Genomic DNA, 22,130 nt, shown 5'->3' with positions numbered 1-22,130 from the left:
AGCCATACAGCATGTGCACAGAACAGCGAGAAACTCTGCTACGTTACAATATCAACCAATTTCACCTGAAAAAACACACTTCAAACACCAAAGCAACTAAATCAGCATATCACATAAACAAGATAACTGTACATATTTATTATGTCCATATATGAGGGTCGTGATATTTCATAAGAACACCAAAAGCTACATATCAGAGCAGAGCGAGACACCAAAGACTCCAACTGTCTGTGTTTTTTTCACTCTACGAGCAACTGTCATCTAACAAGCAGCCGAAGAAGAGAAAAAGAAAGTTTGTATGAAACAGCGACATACATACATTTTCTTACCTTTGATGTTTTGTCACAATAACTTGTTCTCTCAAGGCTACTCGTCACATTGAAAGGTTTACCTGCGTATTTTACCACTGTTTGCTTTCAGCGGAGGGATTCTAAGGTGAAAAGGCTTCAACCTATCCAATTCCTCATAGTTCGTTCACTTCCTGATAGTTAGGGAATGGTTAGATTTGGGGGCTGATGGTAGATTCTACTGGCTCTGATGGTTTGATAGACATTCATCTATAGTCAATCATTCAGATTGACCAATGGGCTGCTGAGCGGTAGCCCTGCCTATGTAACTTGTAACTATGTACTTTTCATTTTGGGCGTGTCATTTCCGTGCAGTGACCTGTGAATAGGGCCTTGAGCTTAACAGGGTAGATACATAAATGTGACTGAAAAAAAGTTATACACCATCTTAGTGTGTATTTTTCTCCTTGTATGCAGGCCTTTTAACATTTGACTTGATTTATGCTGCTTTCATGTGGTATCGGAATTATGGTAAATACAAGTTGCGGACTTGGAAATTGCATATGAACGCTCCCTCAAGTCGTTATTACGAGTGGGAAATAATTTTGATACCCGAGTTCCCGAGTTGGGGTGACCAGAACCTTTCAACATGGTGGAGAAGAGGGTAGATTGTGATGGTTTGATGTAATTCTTTATTTTTAAGAGTGCAACAGTATCCCTCCATGTACAGTGACAATAGTGCAACAAGAATTAGCTGTAGGTCCTGTACATAGTTTTAATCTATAATCTATCTCCCCTTAACTTAGTATAGACCTATACTATTTATCGTTCTATCCATAACAAATGGACTAAAGTCTACTAGCATGGTGCAAAGTTATTTCATTAGCCATTACGCCATTTTTTTTATTTTTTCGACACAACACCAAACAACAAACAACACTTGAACATGACTCAAGTGTTGAACTCGAATAATTCCGACTAGCAAGGGAAGACAGCATTAATCCACGGCACAGCGGTGTAGCTGCAGAGCAGCAACATACAAGTTTAACAAACAGAAGGTTTATTGAAACAAAGGGAGAACAGAATATTCTACTTTGTCTTAGTATTGTTTGTCGGGATGACCTGTAGATCTTTATGAAGTCCTCTGCTGTATGCTCCATCTCATGGGACCCTTGTGCTTGGTGGGGACATTGTGTGCGAGTCACATGGGGCTTTCATGCCTGCTCCTAAGCCTTTTACTATGCGCACACTGCTATGCTTTCAACTGTGAGAAGAGGACTATAAAGAACACACTGTATTTGAGGCAGTAGTATCAGACAGCATCTATTTTTATTTTCAGTGATTACATGGAAAAAAAATTTAATAACAAATATTGGAAGGAAAAGATATCAAGTATCAAGTTAGTGGTATAAAGGTATTTCACATCAAAAGTTGGGGGAAAAAAGCATAAGAGGACTGTGATTCCACTTTATTGATGATACATTTGAAAATAGCATGCAAGTCATATAAATGAGCAAACAAATCAGTAAGATAAAAGACAACCATCTTAAAAGACACCAAGCAATTGCAAGGCTACAGATATGGACAGAAAGATGACTCCAAAGTATCCAATGTAGCCATAGGCACCCTTCATCCTCTTGGATGGATCTGGAATAAAACCGGACAATGCACATGTTCACCAGAAAAGAATCATATGGAACAGAGAACTACTGTTTATTTGGAACAATGTATACAAAATGTGTTTGTAGGAGGATTCTTAGGTCTGGTTGTGAAACTCTGAACACCTAAGATTTTGCAGATAACACATTAAGTGAAAATGATTTACTTTACCACTTAACTAATGCCACAATTTAATTGCATGTGTTTTAGTTGCATTAGCTAGTGCTGTTAGGCTATCTTCTGTAAATGATTACACAAAACTAAGTGAGGAGCAATAAATATGCTCAAACAATCACTATAGCGTAACCTCTGTGACACATTGGACTGCAGCCTTTAATGCTACAATGTTTTAAACATTATTTTGTTGGAATTACAAACTGTTGCAGTGCAGTGGTAGATAAGGTGGATGAATTATGACCTTATCATTACAAATCTAAGCAAACAATTGCGATTATGATATTTGTGTTTCAATCCTGAAGGGTCTCTGAACTCAGAACTTTGACCCATGTCAACACTTGTAGATAAATATGGGTTAACTTTATTTTGAATGTATGATGTCAACCTAGAATTGTGTGTAAAAAGGTATTTGACATAAAAGAGTGGTTGAATTGACTTTGGCCTACATTAGCATAAAGGTCAATCTTACCTCCGGTGTAGTAACCCCAGGCATAGGAAAGCCTGCTGGTCACCCAAATAGCCCCCAGCACAGATGCCGATAACTGACGTTAAAACCGGAAAAAACAAACGCACAGAGAATTAGAAACAATGGGAATAAAAACATGGGTGGTTTAGCAAAATGAAAATATGCTTAGTCACAGTGACACTGCATTTAGGCCTCGACTCTGTTATCTTAAGAATTTATGCCAAATATCATGAGGACCGGATGCTACTACCACAAATCCGACACAATGAGTAATACTAAAGTTGGTAGCCCTTAATATCTACCTCTATGTAAAACAGTACAGCCAAAATAACACGTATTTATGGATGTATGGCACTCCTCACACATAATGGAGACTAGGTGTGAAAAGGAACGTACCGGATAGACAAGAGCTGCGATAGTCTGGAAAACAAGCCACTGAGTGTACACCTCCAGTGTGTTCTGATGAGCCCTCTGGATACAGTTGAACGTTTGCTCCTTGTCACTGTACATGGTGGGATACTGCAAAGTGACGCCAGGATCACACAACAGGAGCATGTTATTATGAACAGAATTTACACAGACACACATTTGGATGTGTACATTTCAAAAAGAGCAGAAGAGAAGGATCGGCAACGGGAAAGAACTCCATTCCGTCCCATCGCCGAAGCTCTCCTCTGCAAGTCAACTCCACCTGCCTTGACGTCGTACTTCTTCCTGGCGGCCCCGACCTTGACCGCCAGGTACCCCAGCATCACCCAGCTGTAGAGGTACGTGAATATGACATATCCGAAGTTGGGCGGCAGCACCTTGAGAATGTCCATGTCTGCTCAACGCGTTCCCTGTTGTGCGGCGAGCAGAGCGCTGGCGAGCGTCGAGGGCTCGGGGCGGGACAAGACACCGCGTTAACCAACCAGACAAATATCGCGAGATGTCGTTTACTTAGAATAGACCATTGTGATCCACACTCCAGTTCAGAAGGTGGCGGTAATGCGCACCTGAAAGCTGTTTGCCAACCGCCATAAAAAGAGGAAAAGAAGAAGAAGAACAACAACACGTGACTGGAATTTTCCACAAGCTACTTAACGAGCCCGTCGCTCCGCCGACCCCCCCACCCCCCGCATTCGTTCGTGTGACGACCACAGAAGCTACAGCCTCGAGGAAGAGACATCGCTCGAGCTTGACGCAGTATTTTTGGCTTCAAACACGACAACAAGTCGATTCCCGTCGAGGTCTTGTCGTCAAATCTTCAACCCGACGTGGGCTTTTGAAGGCGACCTTCTTCACGTCTCTTTCAGATCGACGCCGTTCGGAACAAAGGATTCCACAGCCGACCTGGTAAGCGGCTCGACGCCAGCTAACGTTAGCACGTTAGCATCACTGTGTTTTTAATCTAAAGCTACGTCTGCAGCTGGTCGAACCATCTTTAATTGGCTGTTGTGAATGGATTGTTCGCGTAATTCTTATGATGTATAGAAAACCCGCTGTAAGCCACGAGTGAAGGTGATAAAGATATTGAGTAGCAGAAGACCGCTAGCCGAAGCTAGTCGGGCTATTTTATGCTTGCGTCATTCTGGAAATTTCCAGTCCTCTCCGGTCGGCCATGACAGTCACGCAACATTACGTTGCTGGCCAGGGGCAGCGCCGAGGGATCAGCTGTTATGCAACGACCTGAGGCTCACACGCACACACACACACACACACACACACACACTCTGTGGCTGGTGAAACATAGTTAGATCATTCGAATCGCCACGGAGAGTCCGTTAAGAACTCTGGGTTTGCTTTCACAGAGAAGGGTTTCAATGATCGGGTCTTTGTTGTGTTCAGTTCCTTTATTATTGTTTTAGGTGTCTGCTGCACGAGGTTTCTCAGAAACTGTGCTCGTCTCTCCAGGTGGTGATCTGGGTCCGGCATTTTGTATTTTCAACCGTGCGGATTCACTTCCTGTTGTATGCGATGAGATCACAGATCATAGGAGTGTGCGTCTTCGATCACAGGAGTGTGTCCCTTCGATTGTTGCATCACGGGGGCTGTGTGATAGTATTTCGATTAAACGATCATCAAGAATTGGAAAGAACATTTTAAACTGTCCGCTTTGAATCACATCATTGGAATAGACAGAATTGAAACTCTCCAAATACACTTGCTCCAAAACAGAAACGCTAACAGAGCAGCATGGCCTTTTCATAGCTGGTATAACCATTTCTGAAACAACCGCTATTATTTTGCCCTATTCCACCATTACTGTTTGTTGTATGAAAGTGACTTTTGATGATCTTGACGTCAGTGTTTCATCCTATTTCAGCCCGTGGCTTTCAACGCAACAATGGCCAAGGGAGAAGGCTCACACTCTGTAATGGCCCGCCCTCATCACAGCGATGGCATCAACGTAATCTTTGACCAGAACAGCCCCGCCTCGTCCCGCTCCCGGTCCCGCAGCAGCAGCGGCGGCAGCAGCCGCTCCTCTGGTTCTGGCCGCCGCACGGTGCTTAGCAGCCACGGGGGACTCTGCAAGTCTTCATCGTCTTCCACATCGTCCTCGCCCAGCTCTGAGTTGACTTCTCGCCCTAGGTCCCGCTCTCGTCCTCGCTGCCACAGACGTTCCTCCCGCTGTGGCTGTGACAGTCATCGCAGAAATGGTCGCGGCCGCCACCGCTGCTCCCCACCTCGTCGCTTCAGGGCCAACTCTCGATCCTATAGCCGCTCGCCCTCACCAGACAGGTGCACCAGTCGCAGAAGTCACAGGTCCCGCTCCAGGTCCACCAGCCGTCGGAGCAGGCACAGGAGGGCGGAGGACAGCAGATCCACGGGCAAAAGCTACAGGAGCCACTCAAAGTCCAGATCTTCAGGCCACTCCCCGAGCTTGAGTGTGGATGGTAAGTTAATAGGTTAAATAGTAATTTCTTTGTATGTGCATTTGTTGCCCAAAGAGCCATTTTCAACCGATTTATATCTTTTCAAAACTTCCATATGTTCCCCAGATAAAAGAGAACTCATCGGCCCTGCAAATGCCAATGCACTGAAGCTCCTCGTAGTGGAGATGCCAGAAATTTCAGAGGGAGTGAAACCAGCCTTTTCAGAACAGTTGGAACCCAAACGGGTGTCACCAGAACCAGAGACATGGGTGAGACAAGACCCGGAAAGGACGACGTCAGAGGTGGGTGTCAGAAAGTGGTCGTCCGTGTGGTTCATGCTGAACATATCGCACACTGAAGACAAGGCTTAGCTGCAAATATAGTCCATGGATGTAAATACAAATTAAGTGGTGTTAAGAATTTTAGGAATAGCCAATAGTTTTTCATTCCACCTGGCCATCTATACATGTTTTACCTGGTTGGTTATGGACTCGTAGGAGCTGTACAGAAAATAATTTGTAAGTAAGAGTTATCTGTTGCACAATTTTAAGAAAACTGCGACAGACACGCAGTATATCAAACAGTGTGGTGTTTCCACGTGTCTATTGATGAGCATGAGTTCTGTGCTGTGTTGAATTTCCTTGTCTTGTGTTGACCCTTGGACCCCTGAGGGAACACACATACTCTCTCTGTATTTATTCCTGTCTTCATAGATAACATGACAGTGGTCTCCTTCACTCACCGGCACCTGGGAGTAAAAGGCTGTCATGTGACTTGGGTGAAGACTAAATGTGTTTGCTCTGAAAGGTTAATTGATAACCCTTGTAATGCAAATGTATCAACTAGAGCTCTGCAATCACACATTTGTAGATTAGCTCGCATTGAGACACGATCCACGATGCACAGTCCATTCAAATGCTAATTACACACACACATATACTTGTATGTTGTACTAGCAATTTGGATATTTTATCACGTACTACACTTCATATAGCAAGGCAGCAGAATTTTGACATTGTGTTTATGCTTGAAGTTGAAATGGGTCATTGTTATTTAGCAGAATCCTCCACTCACTGATGGAGCGCAGGCGTGTGGACGCGTTATAGTGACTATTCCTGTCAAGAGCACTAAAAACTGACGAAGAACTCCTCTCCGTATGCCAAAGATAAGTCGGTACTTGAGGCGAGTGCTGAGGGGCTGGGAAACCTACGTCACCATCATTCTGCCACTCTAGTCAGAGAAGACATCCTTTTTACTTTGATCTTTTGTTTGCATATTTTAAAAAACAACATTAATATTTCTGTTTTCAAGGTCTGTTCTTGAAGCTTTCATTGAATGGTTGAGCTTAGTCTTTTGACAGCAGTGTGGGGTTGGGGAGTGTGCATGACAGCTGCAGTTTGTTGAAGCTAATATTTGAGTTATAGTCTATGCAATAGAAGGGCCTTACAATTTTAGTAATGTACAATCCATCAAGATAAACTTCCAAAACTGTATAAAAAAACAACCTCCAATAGTTTTACTCACATTTAACTAGGTCTGTCTCTCTTGTCTTTTTGGAACAGAGCAGTGACGCAGAGCCCGATGACTTTTCCAACCCAAAGACTTCCCCTAAAAGGAAAACAATCTCTTTCAGCCTGAACGTAAGTTGCTCAAATTGCTTTTTTGATCCTCGCCGAACTGCTGAACAGACAATGATGTGTTCTAATGGGTTCTCTTTCTCCTGTCGTCATGTCTCTAGAATTCTGTGGCCAAACCAACAGTAGCAGCTCCACCCTCAGCTAAGGTAACCCCCAGAATGGACAGCTACGAGAGCAGGAAGCCCTACGGCCACTGGGTTCCAATCAGAGCGGGCAAATCCTCCAAAGCACGCAAACACACACTCACCAAGGCACACTAGTGTGGCAGAGAACACGGACACTGAACAGAACACTGTAAATATTTTGTACATACGCTCATTTCATGGTCGACGTTTTCTTTCAGATGTTAAAGAGTTAAGTTGGAAGAAGTGAAGAATTCGGTACAGGTGGGATTGTCTTTTTCCCTTTGTGTATGAAGCTGCTCAAAGATCTAATAAAGATGTTTATTTGATCAAAAATTGTTTGTCCATGTCTGTAGTCAAAAATCACAGAAAGCCTGTGTAGAGGGGAAGGGTTTTGGTTTGCTGACCAGTAATGCCAAGGTTAATTATTCTTACAGAATGATCCTTCTAGCTTGTCAATCCTATTTTCGGGCATAGGGCGATTGTTTATTCATTTATTGTTTCCACACCACTGACTTTGGGACTGAGGGTCAGGGTTCGGTTCCCGGGTGAGTCAAGACACTTACCGCTTCTTGCCTACTACATCTGATGTGTCGAACATTTCCCCGTTGTGGGACAAATACAGACTTATCTTATCTTGGATATTCCAGGGGGTATATGGAGTATGTGCAAATCAATGTGTGTAAACCATGAGTAACTCTATACTTGAAAATACTATCCTATTAAAATGTGGGATATGCCAGTGCTAAAAATGTTAACATGGCTTGGGCATGATTAAGTAGCTAAAATATGAGAACATGTATAAACAGGTTTTCAAAGATATTGGCAGTTGAGAGCTAGATGGCCCAAAAGGTTTCAGTTTATTGCCTGGTTTCCAAAGTATTCTCTCCAGTCTAATTGAGGGGTGTGTAAGGATCAGCTATGCAGGAGTTGCTGTATGCTGATCAGATAAGTTAATACGGAAAACAAAGATAGTTAGCTACCATTACTAGAATGGCCACACGGTGTCAGTATCTGTCCACCATTAGTTTCCACCAGCATGGTGAGATTTTTTTAAGAGGTTTCAGTTCTCTGAATCACTGCCCTATCGTAACTTGCTAAGTAACTTAAATATAAAGGAAGTAATAGAAAACAGCAGTTAAGTCAAGATTATCAGACTGGTTGGTTTAATTATGTCCAAAATTGTCATCCCAGCGTATCTTAACTCCTGTATTATGGTATAGTGATGCCTCTGTGCCACACGGTTCCTTGTGATTGGCAGCTCATTCTTAGTCAATTTATACAAAAGGCCCTTTGCACAGAGACATTTTGACACTGCACATATGTAAATAATGACCTGGCTGAATCCAATGTAGCTTCATCAGTTGGGTCTTGTTATTGTGCATGTTGGTTTCCTGTCATGTGACACTTTTTTTGTGTTAACGTGACTTTCCCACCATGACAAGTCAAAATAAAAAGACCCTTAACAATTAATCAGACACTTGACGGAAATAACCTTTTTTAGTTTTTTTCATTTTGGTCTGATCTCCAACCATCTATAATTATCAGTGTTAGATTTCTGCCCACGCAGGATTCAAACGTGTTCCTTCTTGGGTAAACCTGATAAAGATCTTCTGTTGTGGCTGCTGTGCTACTTACTCAAAAACTTGTGTATGTTCACCATGACATGTCCTTGGCATTTGTTGAAAATACTGAATGAATTATTGCAAGAGCGTAATGCATCTGTCTGGTGAGATAACCATCTTTTGAGTAAGTAATACGCATCGATCCTTTCCAAGACTTTTGGGACTGAAAGGGTTACGTGTCAATCTGTTGTAATATAGGGTGAAATCACACTTTTGATTATGTCCTAACTGCCAGACTCTGTCTCCTGCTGTAAACTAAGCTGTTAATTCTGATTCATGACTTTGACAGAAAATAAGGAATGCAAACGCAAGACACGGTGAGTCTTGATGTTCACACAGAGTTGTACGTTTTACCATATTCACTGTGAGCACCTATACATCTCGTTTTTTTTCTGAAAAGCGAGAGTCGGTGCCCCTTCGCCACTTGGTGTTTCTATGGGAAAACTGTTGGCTGAGCTGAAATCAAAGCCGTCCTGCTTTAGAGGGAACACTTTATAACTGGCACTTGGCTTTGAAAGAATCAGAGGTGTCAGATTGTCGGTTTTTACAAAAGTCCCGGCCAACATCCTCGGGTGAATCAGATAAGAGTACAAAAATATAACAACACCCCCCCCACCCCTTCGAAGAGACCTTGAGCAGAGTCAGATATCAAAAGGCATAATTTGAAGACCTCCCTTTCATCAGCAAAGCATTAACAGTGTGAGCCATGGAATCTCTGCACAAACACCTTTTTTAGGGGGCATCTCAAAATGTTTCTCTGCGGGGTAAAATATAAAATAACTGATATACAGTGGGGTCAGTCAGACCCGTGTGTTAGATGTAAATCCATGTTGGGGTCACTTAGCTACACAATGCCATCAGTGTTTGCCCGTTAGAGGGTGCAGTGCGACTGTGCTGGAGAGATGGGAGACTCGCATGGGAACCTGCTTGCATGTCTATCTCGTCTCCAGTCACAAGGCTTTGCTGCTCATGTCGCAGCTCCGGGGCGAGTTGGTTAAACTAAGATGTTGATGATAATGAATAAATTGAATTGCTCAATTGTTGGGAACTCATCTGTGGGTGCACCTACATTCAAACATTCCTTTGGCTGGCATCTGATGGTAGTTACTGGTATTTCACACACACACACACACACACACACACACACACACACACACACACACACACACACACACACACACACACACACACACACACACACACACACACACACACACACACACACACACACACACACACACACACACACACACACACACACACACACACACACACACACACGATAACTGGATAATTGGAAGTGGTTTATTTAAAAACAACAAGTATACACTGAAAGTGTTGCTTAAGCTTCTAATACTGTACAAGGAAACACCACACGTTTCATATCTTACAGAAACAGCCTTACAATACACTGTCTCTGTAGCAAGAACTTAAAAGAAAAAAGTTGCACGCCCGCGACTCCTAAATGAGGGAAAAAACGGATCCAGTGAGCATGTTCCGCGGAGGGGACCGGACTCACTAGACAGCTGTGCCTCTCTCCAAGTTCTGTTTGATCTCTGCCGTGTATTTTCCGTAGAAACGCTCCGCCTTCTTGTTGAACTTGGCATTCCGCTCGTTGATGTAGTCGATGTCTGCGTCGTCGTTGTACGCCCTGCGCCGGCTGTACTTGGCCCGCTTCTCGATCCTGACAATCGCAAATAGAAGCAGCTTAGGGAGGATTTCACAAACCAGTAAGACCACTCTCCGTGACACATCCATTAACAGTAATTGGCTACAGGCGATAATTTGGCAGCGTGCGCTCTTAAATTTGGCAAGGAGAGTGGCGATGTAAAACGAAACACACACACACTCAAGAGGGAAATACGGTAAATCTGTGAGCTCCGAGTCTTGATTCACAGCGTCTTCAAAGCATTGTTGTGCGTCATACTTTGGAAACTCAATCCTTGTCTAATGCCCCACAGTCGCATCTCCAACACAAGCACCAGACTGTCTTGAATATAAAAAATCTCAGGGGAAGGCAAGGCAAAAAACCTAACTACATGTGTGGGACACCAAAAGGTAAGACGGTGTCTTTGTGTTGTGGCTCTTATGTGGTTTTTGTAAAGGTTTGACAACCATAGACAGTTAGTATGTTTACTTGTGGGAACTGTAGCAGCATTTGTTTGACCTGAGGTTGTAGACATTGGCTACCTTCACATTAAAGTTGCTTTCAAGCATTCACTGAAGTCCGGACATTTTCCTGAACCTGTCCAGAGGGGCTGCATGTGAAATCTCAGCAGATGTTGCTCCGGACATTTTGCGGAACTGTCCCTGCCAGGCCCCTATTTAAATATCTGGAAAATGTCAGAGTGAGCCAATGTAAAAATACAGCAGGAAAATCTCTGCAAGATTCATTGCCAAGCGAGTGGGTGTTCTACCTGCCCCTCACCCCAAATGTTCTGGAAATGTTCCTGCTATTGTGAACTCGTCTCACCCAAAATTGTGTTATCGGAAAAGTCTGGAAAATGTCCAGACCAAATTGTCCGGACATGTTTTCATGTCTGAAAACAGCTTCAGACTGGATCTCCACCCAGACAAGGATTTTAGCTCCTTATTGGAAGTAATCATCTTCCACACTAACACACCTAAAATGCCTATCACATGACCAGTCACGTTCGCTGGTGGAGTGTATTCCAGTGTAAACAGGAAGCAGTTTGTAGTCAATATTCTGCCAATGTTCAACCATCTGCTCATGGACAAACTAAAAAACTGCAATGGTGAAAAAGAAAACCCATTGATTTCTTTGCTTTGGATGACGACGATTAGTTGGGAAGTTGGCTTTTAGCAAAGCGGGGAGACGGGCAAGATCCAATAACGAAGCGGCGGTGGGTTACAACATCATCGTTTCTAAAAGTTTCTGATCGTCCAGACTGAAACACAAGCAGCAGCATTTCCAGCATAAGTGATGTGCTTCAACGATGTCGCCATAGTCTGCTACCATCCGACCAGGGGCCATATTCAAACATTCTGAGAACCCACCGACTTAATCAGCATAAAATGAACGTGAAATCAACGGGCCCGAACATAGAAGTTGTTGTAGTGATAAATAGCTAATTTTATTCCCCAAGCTGTGAGACACACGTTACAAGTCGCCTACAACATGTTTTAAAGCTCAGGCCTATGCTGATAGTTGTTTTATTATAAAACTAAAGTTATTAATCCTGCTGGTACTTTTAATACTTAATCTATTTTATATGAATGGGGGGAAAATGGGTCAGCATTCATCATTTTTTTTGATTGCTGGTGGGTCTATATAAGTAGCAGAAACAAGAGCAAGTAAAAGATCCAGAAAACCCAACTGGATAGACAACCAAATATTAACTCAATCATTTGATGAGTGCCAAAACATTTTTATGAACATTTGTCCAAGAGATTACAGTGCAGCAGATAAACACTCCCATTCCCACTGGTTGTGCTGCACCAGCGTGAAGAGCGGCAGTGTGTGTTGCTCTCTGACAAGATTCTTCACAAAACACAGATTTACCACTTACTTAAAACTGATGGAAAAGTTATCTTGAACAACTTCAGAATTTTACCCCCAGTTTCTCCTGTGCATCAGAAATCCTTAAGCCTCTTTTGGGTCCTCCTCCCTTCACCTCAGGAACTCTCTTAAAAGGCCAAGATGCTTTGTGAATACCTTATCTTAACCAGGATCCAATCTCAACAGTGAGGGGAAACTCTTAGAAAAAGTCATAATTTTGAACAATTTTCTTATAATTCGGGCCTTAGTGGTGACTCTTTGTAGTAGGACGCTTCATGGATACGCCCACCCTGGAGCCGGCGATGCTCAAGACGGCTCACCACACTATTCGGACGATAATGACCTGCCTCCAATCAGCTCCTTGCAACTGGGGCTGAATTCTTCAGATCAGATACTCTCCGGTTCACACAAAGACCCCCGTCACAAAAATCCCTCTTCTCACACATAATTGATAACAACCGAGATAGCCTCATAATTCATCTCCGCGCCATGTTTGTGGTGTGTGCCGGTGCCAGGAAAGGATCTTGACTGAACCCCCTATCATTCAGAGATGCATGGAAAAAAAAAAAAGATGTGGGTTTGTTTGAACTGCTCGAGCCAATCATGATAGGCAGGGGTGTCTCAATCGGTGCTGAGCTCACCCACACATTTCTTAAATAAAGTCGTGGCAGGATGAAATTCTATTAAGGAGGATTTTAAATATTACTGTGTGTTCAGCTGATCACTTGATGATGATTAACAACTATATTAAGTATGTTAAAGAAAAGCCCCACAGATTTATTTTCCACGTTAGAGGTAGAAACAAAAACTTCCCATGAAAATAAACCCCTTATGTTTTTTAATTTATCATGATTTGGTTGAGCTAAATTGGATTTTCTTTTAAAATGCAAAAACCAAATCACATAAGTTGAATCATTGATATCAGCTGTTCACTGCATCGAATCACATTCATTCAATTGAAGTTGTTCTGTATCCAAATGGCACCAAACCTTTGAAATCATTCCTTGTTTTTTGAAAAAAATAGTGGAAATGTGTTTAAAATGACCAAATAGACTCAAATACGGATTCATTTAAAAACTATTTTCCATTGCACTTTTATGGAGAAATTATGAGCTCCATGATCACAAGTTTGTGTGTGGTTGAGTTACCTCAAAAATGAAACTGAGGTCATCAGTAAACAGCCACGCCCATAAACCTTGTAGAAATGCATGGACACATAAGTACTTTTTTTTTAAATAACTAACTCTTCTTCGAATCTATTTGGTCATTAAGGGGCATAAATCTTTTTGAACACATGATTATTTCAATCTGCATTTCCACGAATGCCTTTGTGACAAATTATAAAATTAAGTAATCTGTTATGACCAATGACTAAAAATAGGATGTTAAGAAAAACTTGCGCTGTAGCCTCACTTTGGATGGATTTATGCAATTATAAAATTCCACATTAATGGGTCAGTGTTTAGCTTGTCATTCTGGTATAATGTCTCTTGTTATTTAACATCCACAGTGAGCAGAAATTAAAGTGGGTACTGAATGACACAGAGGTGAAGTTAATAGCATATTTAGAGAGTCAGGAGATGATATGGCATATCTGCTCTACTGTCCATTTCGGAGAGTGACTTACTGTTTCTCAACATCTTCCACCATGCGGTCAACGCCCTCCGTTGTCGGGATGTGTGTGCCGTGGATCAGGCTATTGGACGTGGGGTAAAAGTCTGCACCGCTGTGTAGCAACAGCAAAGAAATGAGAAAATGAATTACCACAGATAATTACCATTCGAACATACTAAATTTACTTTTCTATCCCATCATTGTGATTACGGCCGTCCCACTGAGGGGAGCTGCTGTGGCTCCAGGGAAAAAAAAGGGGTTGTGGCAGCCTTAAAGGAGGGAAAAAACCTGCAGGCCTACAGATCTTATCAGCGACCATAGCGCTTTTCCCTCTCCTAAACACTTTTACGTCTTTAAATTACTTCGGGTGTGCAGATATATCAACACACACACACACGCCCCCAGGGTAGATGAGGGGATCCCTTATTTCACATATAGAAAATGCTTTGTGCACATGTGATGGGTGAATACTAAGACGATTACGCAAAGCAAATTGTTACAATTCATTTTACTTGACTAGAATTTTCACAGTTACGGTCTTGGTACCAGAAATGTCTTCATGCATAATTTTTATGGCCCTGTTTATACGATGCACATTAATCTTTTCACGCCAGAGGGCATTTCTTCTCGTGCCGTTGCGTCTGGGCGTCTACATAAACTTACAAATACAGCACTGTCACTGTAAAGGAAAAAGAGAAAGGGGCTTATCTCACCCTTCCTCCCTCTGTTTCTCGTAGTTTTCCAGGTCTGGTCTGATTTGCTTGGTGAGCCGCTGGTACTGTCGGAATTGGGCCTCGGCGTAACCTGCAGGCCGTTGTGTGAGATGAGGAGAAAACAAACTGACTGAGTTATAATTACCAGAACAAACAGCAAGCAGGCACCACGCTCAGCAACAACATGTGGCTGGTTGGCGTCAGTTCTCCTCCCTTCCTCTCTTGAAGCCCCCCTGGTGGTAACTTGCCCCCCAGAGGTTTTAATTCAGAGGAGGCCATATTTAGGAGATGCCAAGTCTTTTTCAGTAGATGAAATCGGGAGCAATTTGAGAAGAGTAATATCCCAAAGAGTCCTTATTTGTTAATTGATTGTCTTAACACTACTGCTGTGCAAGACTTGGTGAGCTTCTTGAAAACCTGGTGCATAAAGCGCTTTGCCAGTCTGGTAGTATTATACTGGTAATATTCACATTTCACAAGTTGAAATCATAGAACCCCCCCCCCCCCCCCCCCCCCCATGAAAACTACTTTAACTGATTAATCGATTATCAGAATGAGCTTTGCCGATTAATTTAGTAGTCTATTACTATCGGTCTAATGCTATAAAAAAACTAATATATATAGGACAAATATCACGGTGCACCACTATGCTCAGCAGTTAATTGTATTGAATTACTATCTACTAAATGAATCAGACAGATGTTCTATGACGTGACATGATGGTTTACCATGGCTAAAATAAAACACTTTGATTTAATCCCCACTGGCCTCTGACGGGATTCCAGAGACTGTGTTGAACAATAAATGCCAGTCATGTTAAGTACGAAAGGGACAGAAAGTGTAATTAGTTTACATTTCTTTCTTTTTTTTAAAAAAAATCAAGACTAAAAAGGAGGCCTACGTCTTTAATCTCTACTTTGAGCTTTTAACAGATTCACAAACCTGATTATTTGTTCAAATGAACAAGACGCTGGCGACAGTGTGTGTTATGTGACCTATGGCAACTTGTGGTTCTTCCTGTCCACACAAGTCGGTGGGTAGGAAAGCACACGTGTGAGACGTCTGCGTGGTTTTTAAGTCCGATTTCAAAAGTCAAATTTTAGAACTTGCAGAAAATAGCCCCAGATCCCCAGAACTTCAGTTCCACAATCACGTTGAGTTGCGAGTATAAAGTATGTAAGAAATGATTCAGCCAACTGGAAGGTAAATCAGGATGAGTGAGGCAAATCAACTCCCTTATATGCTGACACATTAGTATTTTATTGTTAGGTTGAAGGACAGTACCACTGTTGATGTTAATATACACATGCTGAATTATTTCTCATCTGAGAACAACTCACCTGTGATTACCTTTTGTGAATCAAAGAAAAATGGACTAACTCTGAAAATGAGTGCCTGTACTTGCTAATGACTTTTCTTTTAATTTTTACCTAATGATTTAATTCATACCATGTGAAACAAAGCATGACCAAAGAGTACACGTCACACACAACAGTGTACAGTTTGCGTTCGACCCCCCGTCACCAACCTGCAAATCCCGTGTCGGGGTTCTTCTTCCTCTTCTTCCTCTCCCACCGCTCCGCGTCGTCCGCGGTGATCTCCAGCAGTTTCACTCGGTCATAGTTGTCCCCTCTGGCTGCACATTCCTGACCGCAATATATTTTGTTTTTTGTCAAACACGAGTGTGTGTGTGAGCTGAAGGGGCATATCGATTGACTCATAACGGATATGCGTTAAATATATGATGGGATAACCTTAAGTCTCCAGGGTCACCAGGGACGACACCTGTCATCTTCCTGAACACACAGAGCAAAGACAGACTCAACCTGACATACCTTTTTCTTTTGTTCTTCAGCGAGCTCCCACTCCAGTCGAGCTTTCTTAGCCTCCCAGTTCGCGGGCAGTTTCTGTCTCTTGTCCTCCTCCACGACCTCCTGGTGGTTCAGCTTCCGCGCTTCATTCTGCGGTGGAAAAGAGACACACGTTGTCCGGTTTGTACAAGCAGCAGTGTCCGTGTGGCTATATACGAAATACAGCGCCGAGTCGGACGAGTGTGTGTTCACAGTCCTCGGTCTACAACTTAACCGAAACACGGGGACGCGACAACGTGTCTCCACCAGGTGAACGTACAAACATGTTTGTTTTTACCCGTTTGAAATGCAACTCTCGAAACTTCCGCAGTCTGGCTTCTCTCTTCTGAGACGCATCCGTCTCGGACTGTTCCTCCTCGGGGGCTGTAGCAGATGTCTGAGGGTGGAAAAAAAAACACTGTTAATATCATCCACGGGGAATATAATATGATGAAATTGGACGTTTAAATGGCGTATTACACAACAAGACGTCGACGGCAAGGAAATGCGACGAGCTAACGTTAGCTTGCTAGCGCTCGCTAAGCTCGGTTAGCTTCGCGCGACAGGCGAAACCACAAGCGCGGAGCAGAAACACGATCTCCTCACACGGAATGACTTTTATTAGACGGCTACAATCTGCCACCACATTATGAAAACAACAACAGAGTAATTGGAAATGAAAAGGGCACTACAAACCTCACTACAGGACGCCATTGTTTTTGCTAAAAGACAGCCGACGACAGGAAGTACGACGACAGGAAGTGCGAGGTCCACACCGGATGTAGGAAAAAGAGCGAACGTAAACGCTTTTGTCTTATTATTTATAATGAAATAAATTCAAACATTAATCGATTGTTATTTGAAGGAGTAGTCTGGAAAAAGTGGATTGCAATGATTCAATATCAAACTACTTTTTTTTTAAAACAGTCTTTCTTTACCTCACAATTTCCATCCTATTAGTTAATAATTACTCTCAAGACAATTATTTGTGAGAGCGAGTCACACCATATCTGCATTCAAACGCATCTAGATTTAATCTACATAATATTTACATTTATTCATCATTCATACCACCTAGTCCAACCAATATTTCCCCTGTGCATATTCAGAAAAAAATAAACAAATGAAAAAACACCTACACCCCCCCAAAAAAACAACATTTTTTTTGTCAGTGAGATGCTGATTTTTTATTTTGCATCTCTTCTTGCACCAGCCCCCGTTCTTTATCTTTGCAATTAAACTTTACAATTGCTGTAGAGAAGCACCCCTGCATCCAATACAGTGTATATAGTGTACAAATGAGAATTAACTACCTCCATCCCATACCGAGGAGTAGATGTAACAGATGGATATAAGGGAAGGACTAGCAAAATCAAAGAAAGGTACATGAGTGAGCATCAGTAAGTACATCTCTCTACCACTAAGAGTTTGACATATCAGTTAGGTGGTAAGAAGAACACTGTTCTTTTACAGTTGAGATTTGGCAGGGGAGTGCGAAATGCTTTTGTCAGTTAGAAATGTACAGTTTTCAAAATACCAATTAAAAGGGGAAATTAAAGATGCCGAACCAAAAAAACCCTCTAGCTAAAAACACTTTAAAATACTTTAAAATGACAGTGCTCACACCCAAACACAAACCCATCACCAACTCTGCTAGACATCAACCTTCACTCAACACTGAAAGGTTACTAACTACTTAGTATAATATAAAGTTTCCCACTTCAAAACAGAATTGTTTGTCGGACTGATTTAACCTCAGACTATAAGAATAGCCTATTGGTCCGTGCATCAGTTATTCCTTCAAACGAATAAGCAACATCATAGAATTAGTGGTAAGAAAAAAAAGGCTAACAAACAAGAATCTGGAGGTCAAAGAAAAATTCATATAACAGCAACTTCATTAAACACTATTTTTCACGACAAAAAAATGACCCAGATGAAGGGACGTGACACGCTTTATCCGAAGGAGGTTTAAGGAGCTGACAGTGTACAGGATCCGGTGTTTTGACAAATTTGTCTGGAGTTATTTTTTTCTCCGTCATCCTACAATGACAAACCTGTTATATTACCATGGAAGACATTAATTTGCTGTAATATTGCATCAGTGGTGCTCCTGTTTTTATCATGGCACCGCAGCTAAAGTAATTGCCTGGCCTCTTATGTTTTGCAGGCCATTTTGCCTTTTGAAGTTTAAATTGATTGAAAAATACTTTTCGACTGGTGGAAACTGGCATGACGTACAGAGACAGCAATTATGAATATGACTGGAGGTTTCACGTTGAGAGGCATGAAAGGTCAAGCATAAAGTCATCAGTGTGCCACAAAGAGAGTCTGTTTGGAGTCAGACTCCCCTAAACTCAATTGTTATGGTCAATAAACTCTCATATCTTTTTCTACTGCATCTCGTTCTTACTCGCAAAAAATTGCAAGCATCAGTCAGGGCCTTGGAGCATAACCTAGCACCTCCAAATTATAACTCTATGATCTGATCAGAAGACCAAAGTAAACACTTTCAGGACCTGTTTGAGCATGTTTGATTTGAAGAAATGAAAATGAGGTTCTCCCTGTTTGATTGCATTATGCCAATAGTGCTTTTTTTGTTGGATGTAATTAAGTGGAGTTTATAGCCTTAGATTAAAGCATCCTCTAGATCACAGGCAACGGTAATGGAGTGATGCATTTTCACTGGAAACCAGATGGGAGCACATCATAACAGAACAAAACAGCATTGGCTACAGTAATGGGCAGCGTTTTACTATTACCATGCAACAGAGAAAGCATCTTCATGATAAATGACTCTAAATGAGTAAGAAAGAGAAACGAACCAAACAAAGAAAACGAAGCAAAAAAAAAGAAGCAATTTGTCCAAACATCTTTTTAAGTGTTCTCAAGTCAACCAAACTCCCCCTCTGGGTGCATTCACTCACTGCTGTGGAAGCTCCAACATGTTTTGCTCGGGAATGAACAGATGCTGCTAAGCAAGAACTTACAGTATCATGCCATTCATGAAGCCCAGGTACAGTTCACAGTGGTAGCTTCCATTTTAAGCCACACTTAACGGAGATGCGAGTGATGAAACGTTTGGGGACCCGCCCCACAGATTATACAACTACAGTGTGTGTGAGTATTATTGCAAGTTCACTGTGGGTACATATTGTAACAATACTCGAGTTGCAGTGTGGTCGGGGCAAAGGAAAATAAGTCTTTCTGTTCATTCCTGTGCCAGTGCTTGTCATGGGCCTGACAACAGCCTCATACGTTTCAGAGGAGATTGGTTTGATCTAAATTTGAAATACAAATTGGCTTTGTGACAGGTAATGTGATCTCAGCAACGCTGTCACCGCCATTTAAAGGATACGGAGCTTTAGTGCAGTATGACATGTATCTCACATGTGCTGGGGCCACCCAAAAATGCTGAACAGCCACTCCTCAATATTAACTTTTCCAGTCAGGCAAATCACGCCTGAAATAGAGTAACAGTATATCTGCAAATAAATTGCACTTTAGGGGCACATTCATAAACACAGACCAGACCTCATGCTACTTTATAACTGTCCCCCATTAATCAAGCTGTACTTGGTGTAAGTCCGGTTTGTTACATGCTGTGAATGAGATACTATATGTTTTTGTACACACAGAAATACATTTGAACAGGGCCGTTATCTTGCTCTTAATAAGAGTTCCTCTAGATAGCACATGTGGGGGGCTGGGCCTCTTGCTGTGCAGGCAGCTGCTTCACATCTGGAACTTAATATAAACATCATGGCCAATAAAATCATTCCATTTCCTTAATTACTATTCCTGTCATTTCCGCACTAAATGAAAAGTTATTAATTCAGGGCCAACACAAACATGCTTCTCCAATACAAGGAGCTGCTCCTGAAGCGTCGCCACCCTGACTACAGGCCGCTGTCACTGGACTGGAACCACAAGCTCCTGCCTCGCTCCGCCAGTGTGTGTTTTGTGTGAGCTTGGATGTGTGAGTGCATATGTATGTGTGGGGGAACAGAGGCCAAGACGCTGCCGACATGAATGGAACACAAGATGGCGTCTTGTTTTCCATCTCATCCAAATGTTCCCGCTGGTGCCAGTATAATCATGACAGGCACTGTTTCATCTCCGTCCTGCTCATTTCCTCCCTCCTCCCCCTCCACACTCCTCCTCTTGTTCATTTGCTGTTCCTCGGTGTGTTCAACACACGCCCAACCACCCGCCTCTGCACCCCATCTATACCACGCTTCCCATCCACCCTTTCTCCCTCTTCATGTTTCTCTGATATAGTCCATGTTGGATAGCAGGCGTTTGAGCATTACAGGGTGATGATAGAAGTTTGGAGATGTTCAGAGAGGATCTGTTTGAAATGTTGCCAACAACAACTACAAACACTCACTGCAGCTACTTAAGAAAGAAATTGCAATCTCTCACAGGGTCATTTGTCATCAAGCTCATTTTCCACTGAAACATTCCTCACAGCACATTATCAGCCACCCCTCGCGGTCAAAATGCTTCCCATTGATTTCAGAACTGCTGTTAGACTTATCCAAAGGGCATGCATGAATGGAATGAATATAGAGCTATTTGGATAGGCGTCTTTGTAAATCGCCCCGGACCAAATGCATCTCTGTGTCATCACAAATGCCAGTGTGTGTGTCCAAATTACTATCTCCTCCCCGTAGGCAAGATAATGTTAATATCATGTAGATCATGATTTATGTGATTCAACACGGTACTAGTTGCTCTGATTTCAGCTGAAGCCAATCACAGGCCGAGAGAGGAGAAGGATTTGGTGAGCGACACATATACTTACACAAAGGATGCATGTATGCACTCAAATACCACCAGTTGTGCAGTCAGTGCTTTTGCTCCACCACACACAATTAAAGTCCCAATTAAAGGCCATTATGGGTTTTCCACTAGCAGCAACCACAGGAGAGAGCAGCTCCACGGCCCGTACATTGCGGGCACACAGATGTCTCCTCTGTTGTCATCCAAAGGAACTCAAGACTCATCCACAAACTTTATGATCATAATTACTGATCAAAATTAAAGTGCAACAACAATATAAACTCAGAGGAATGGCAATAGAAAAAGTCTGAGTGATTCCAGTAAGTGAGGCCAATTGGGACTATCATGGGGAAGAGTTCATCCTGTGGAGGGAAGTGTAGGGAGGTGATCAAAAGAAGGGACTGGAGCCATTTTCCCTCGCAACTCCGACTCACCACAAGAGGGAGGCCTTTCCCTGGTATTCCACCAGAGAGGACAGTCCTATTAAATCTGATTTAGAATATTAAATTAAAAAAGGCCACAATATCATGCTTATCCTTACTTAAGCAAGTGTATCTCTATTTCCCACAGCCACATTCGAGTTCTCACCACAGATGAAAGCACTGGGCTCCATATCTGCCGTGAAGCATCCATTCACCACCATACCCACACACAAGTTCAACATGAGTGTCTCCCCTTGAGCGGGGCCCAAAATTGTCATGGGTTTCCGCTTCTGAGTTCCCATCCTCTTACCCAGTGACCTTAATGAGAGAGTGAAGTTCTCACTTGGCCAAACAATACACTGTTGTAGAGGGCTGTGATAAGAGGTGGCCAGTCAACA

General features: G+C 42.5%; 3 protein-coding genes across 6 annotated transcripts; 1 reads left to right on the top strand and 2 right to left on the bottom strand.

Annotated features, from left to right (window-relative positions):
- Positions 1-1,597: 1,597 nt before the first annotated feature.
- mgst3b (microsomal glutathione S-transferase 3b) lies at positions 1,598-3,476 on the bottom strand. Its single transcript, XM_035611070.2, has 4 exons — positions 3,285-3,476; positions 2,986-3,108; positions 2,593-2,665; positions 1,598-1,934 (listed from the first exon to the last, which is right to left on the bottom strand). The coding sequence occupies exons 1-4, from the start codon at positions 3,408-3,410 to the stop codon at positions 1,834-1,836; spliced, it is 423 nt and encodes a 140-aa protein (XP_035466963.2). The 5' UTR covers positions 3,411-3,476; the 3' UTR covers positions 1,598-1,833.
- A 212-nt stretch (positions 3,477-3,688) lies between these two features.
- Positions 3,689-7,539, top strand: rsrp1 (arginine/serine-rich protein 1). Of its 4 annotated transcripts, XR_007029755.1 has the most exons (6): positions 3,689-3,924; positions 4,895-5,465; positions 5,571-5,746; positions 6,505-6,626; positions 7,007-7,084; positions 7,183-7,289. XR_007029755.1 is itself a non-coding variant. In XM_035611068.2 (5 exons), the coding sequence occupies exons 2-5, from the start codon at positions 4,916-4,918 to the stop codon at positions 7,339-7,341; spliced, it is 963 nt and encodes a 320-aa protein (XP_035466961.2). In that variant the 5' UTR covers positions 3,691-3,924; positions 4,895-4,915; the 3' UTR covers positions 7,342-7,539. The 4 variants fall into 4 exon arrangements, 3 of the variants coding, with proteins under 3 accessions (XP_047183123.1, XP_035466961.2, XP_047183122.1); XM_035611068.2 differs by lacking the exon at positions 6,505-6,626 and having other exon boundaries at positions 3,691-3,924; positions 7,183-7,539; XM_047327166.1 differs by lacking the exons at positions 3,689-3,924; positions 6,505-6,626 and adding an exon at positions 4,628-4,782 and having other exon boundaries at positions 7,183-7,539.
- A 2,580-nt stretch (positions 7,540-10,119) lies between these two features.
- On the bottom strand, positions 10,120-17,298 carry syf2 (SYF2 pre-mRNA-splicing factor). Its single transcript, XM_035611059.2, has 7 exons — positions 17,222-17,298; positions 16,824-16,922; positions 16,511-16,636; positions 16,204-16,321; positions 14,676-14,766; positions 13,976-14,074; positions 10,120-10,512 (listed from the first exon to the last, which is right to left on the bottom strand). Exons 1-7 carry the CDS (start codon positions 17,237-17,239, stop codon positions 10,347-10,349), a joined length of 717 nt encoding a protein of 238 aa, XP_035466952.1. The 5' UTR covers positions 17,240-17,298; the 3' UTR covers positions 10,120-10,346.
- Positions 17,299-22,130: the final 4,832 nt, after the last annotated feature.

Source organism: Scophthalmus maximus, chromosome 15 (assembly GCF_022379125.1).
Source record: "Scophthalmus maximus strain ysfricsl-2021 chromosome 15, ASM2237912v1, whole genome shotgun sequence".
In the NCBI taxonomy this organism is placed as follows: domain Eukaryota; kingdom Metazoa; phylum Chordata; class Actinopteri; order Pleuronectiformes; family Scophthalmidae; genus Scophthalmus; species Scophthalmus maximus.
Note: the sequence above shows the minus strand (reverse complement) of the source record. Positions and strands in the feature narration are given on the sequence as shown.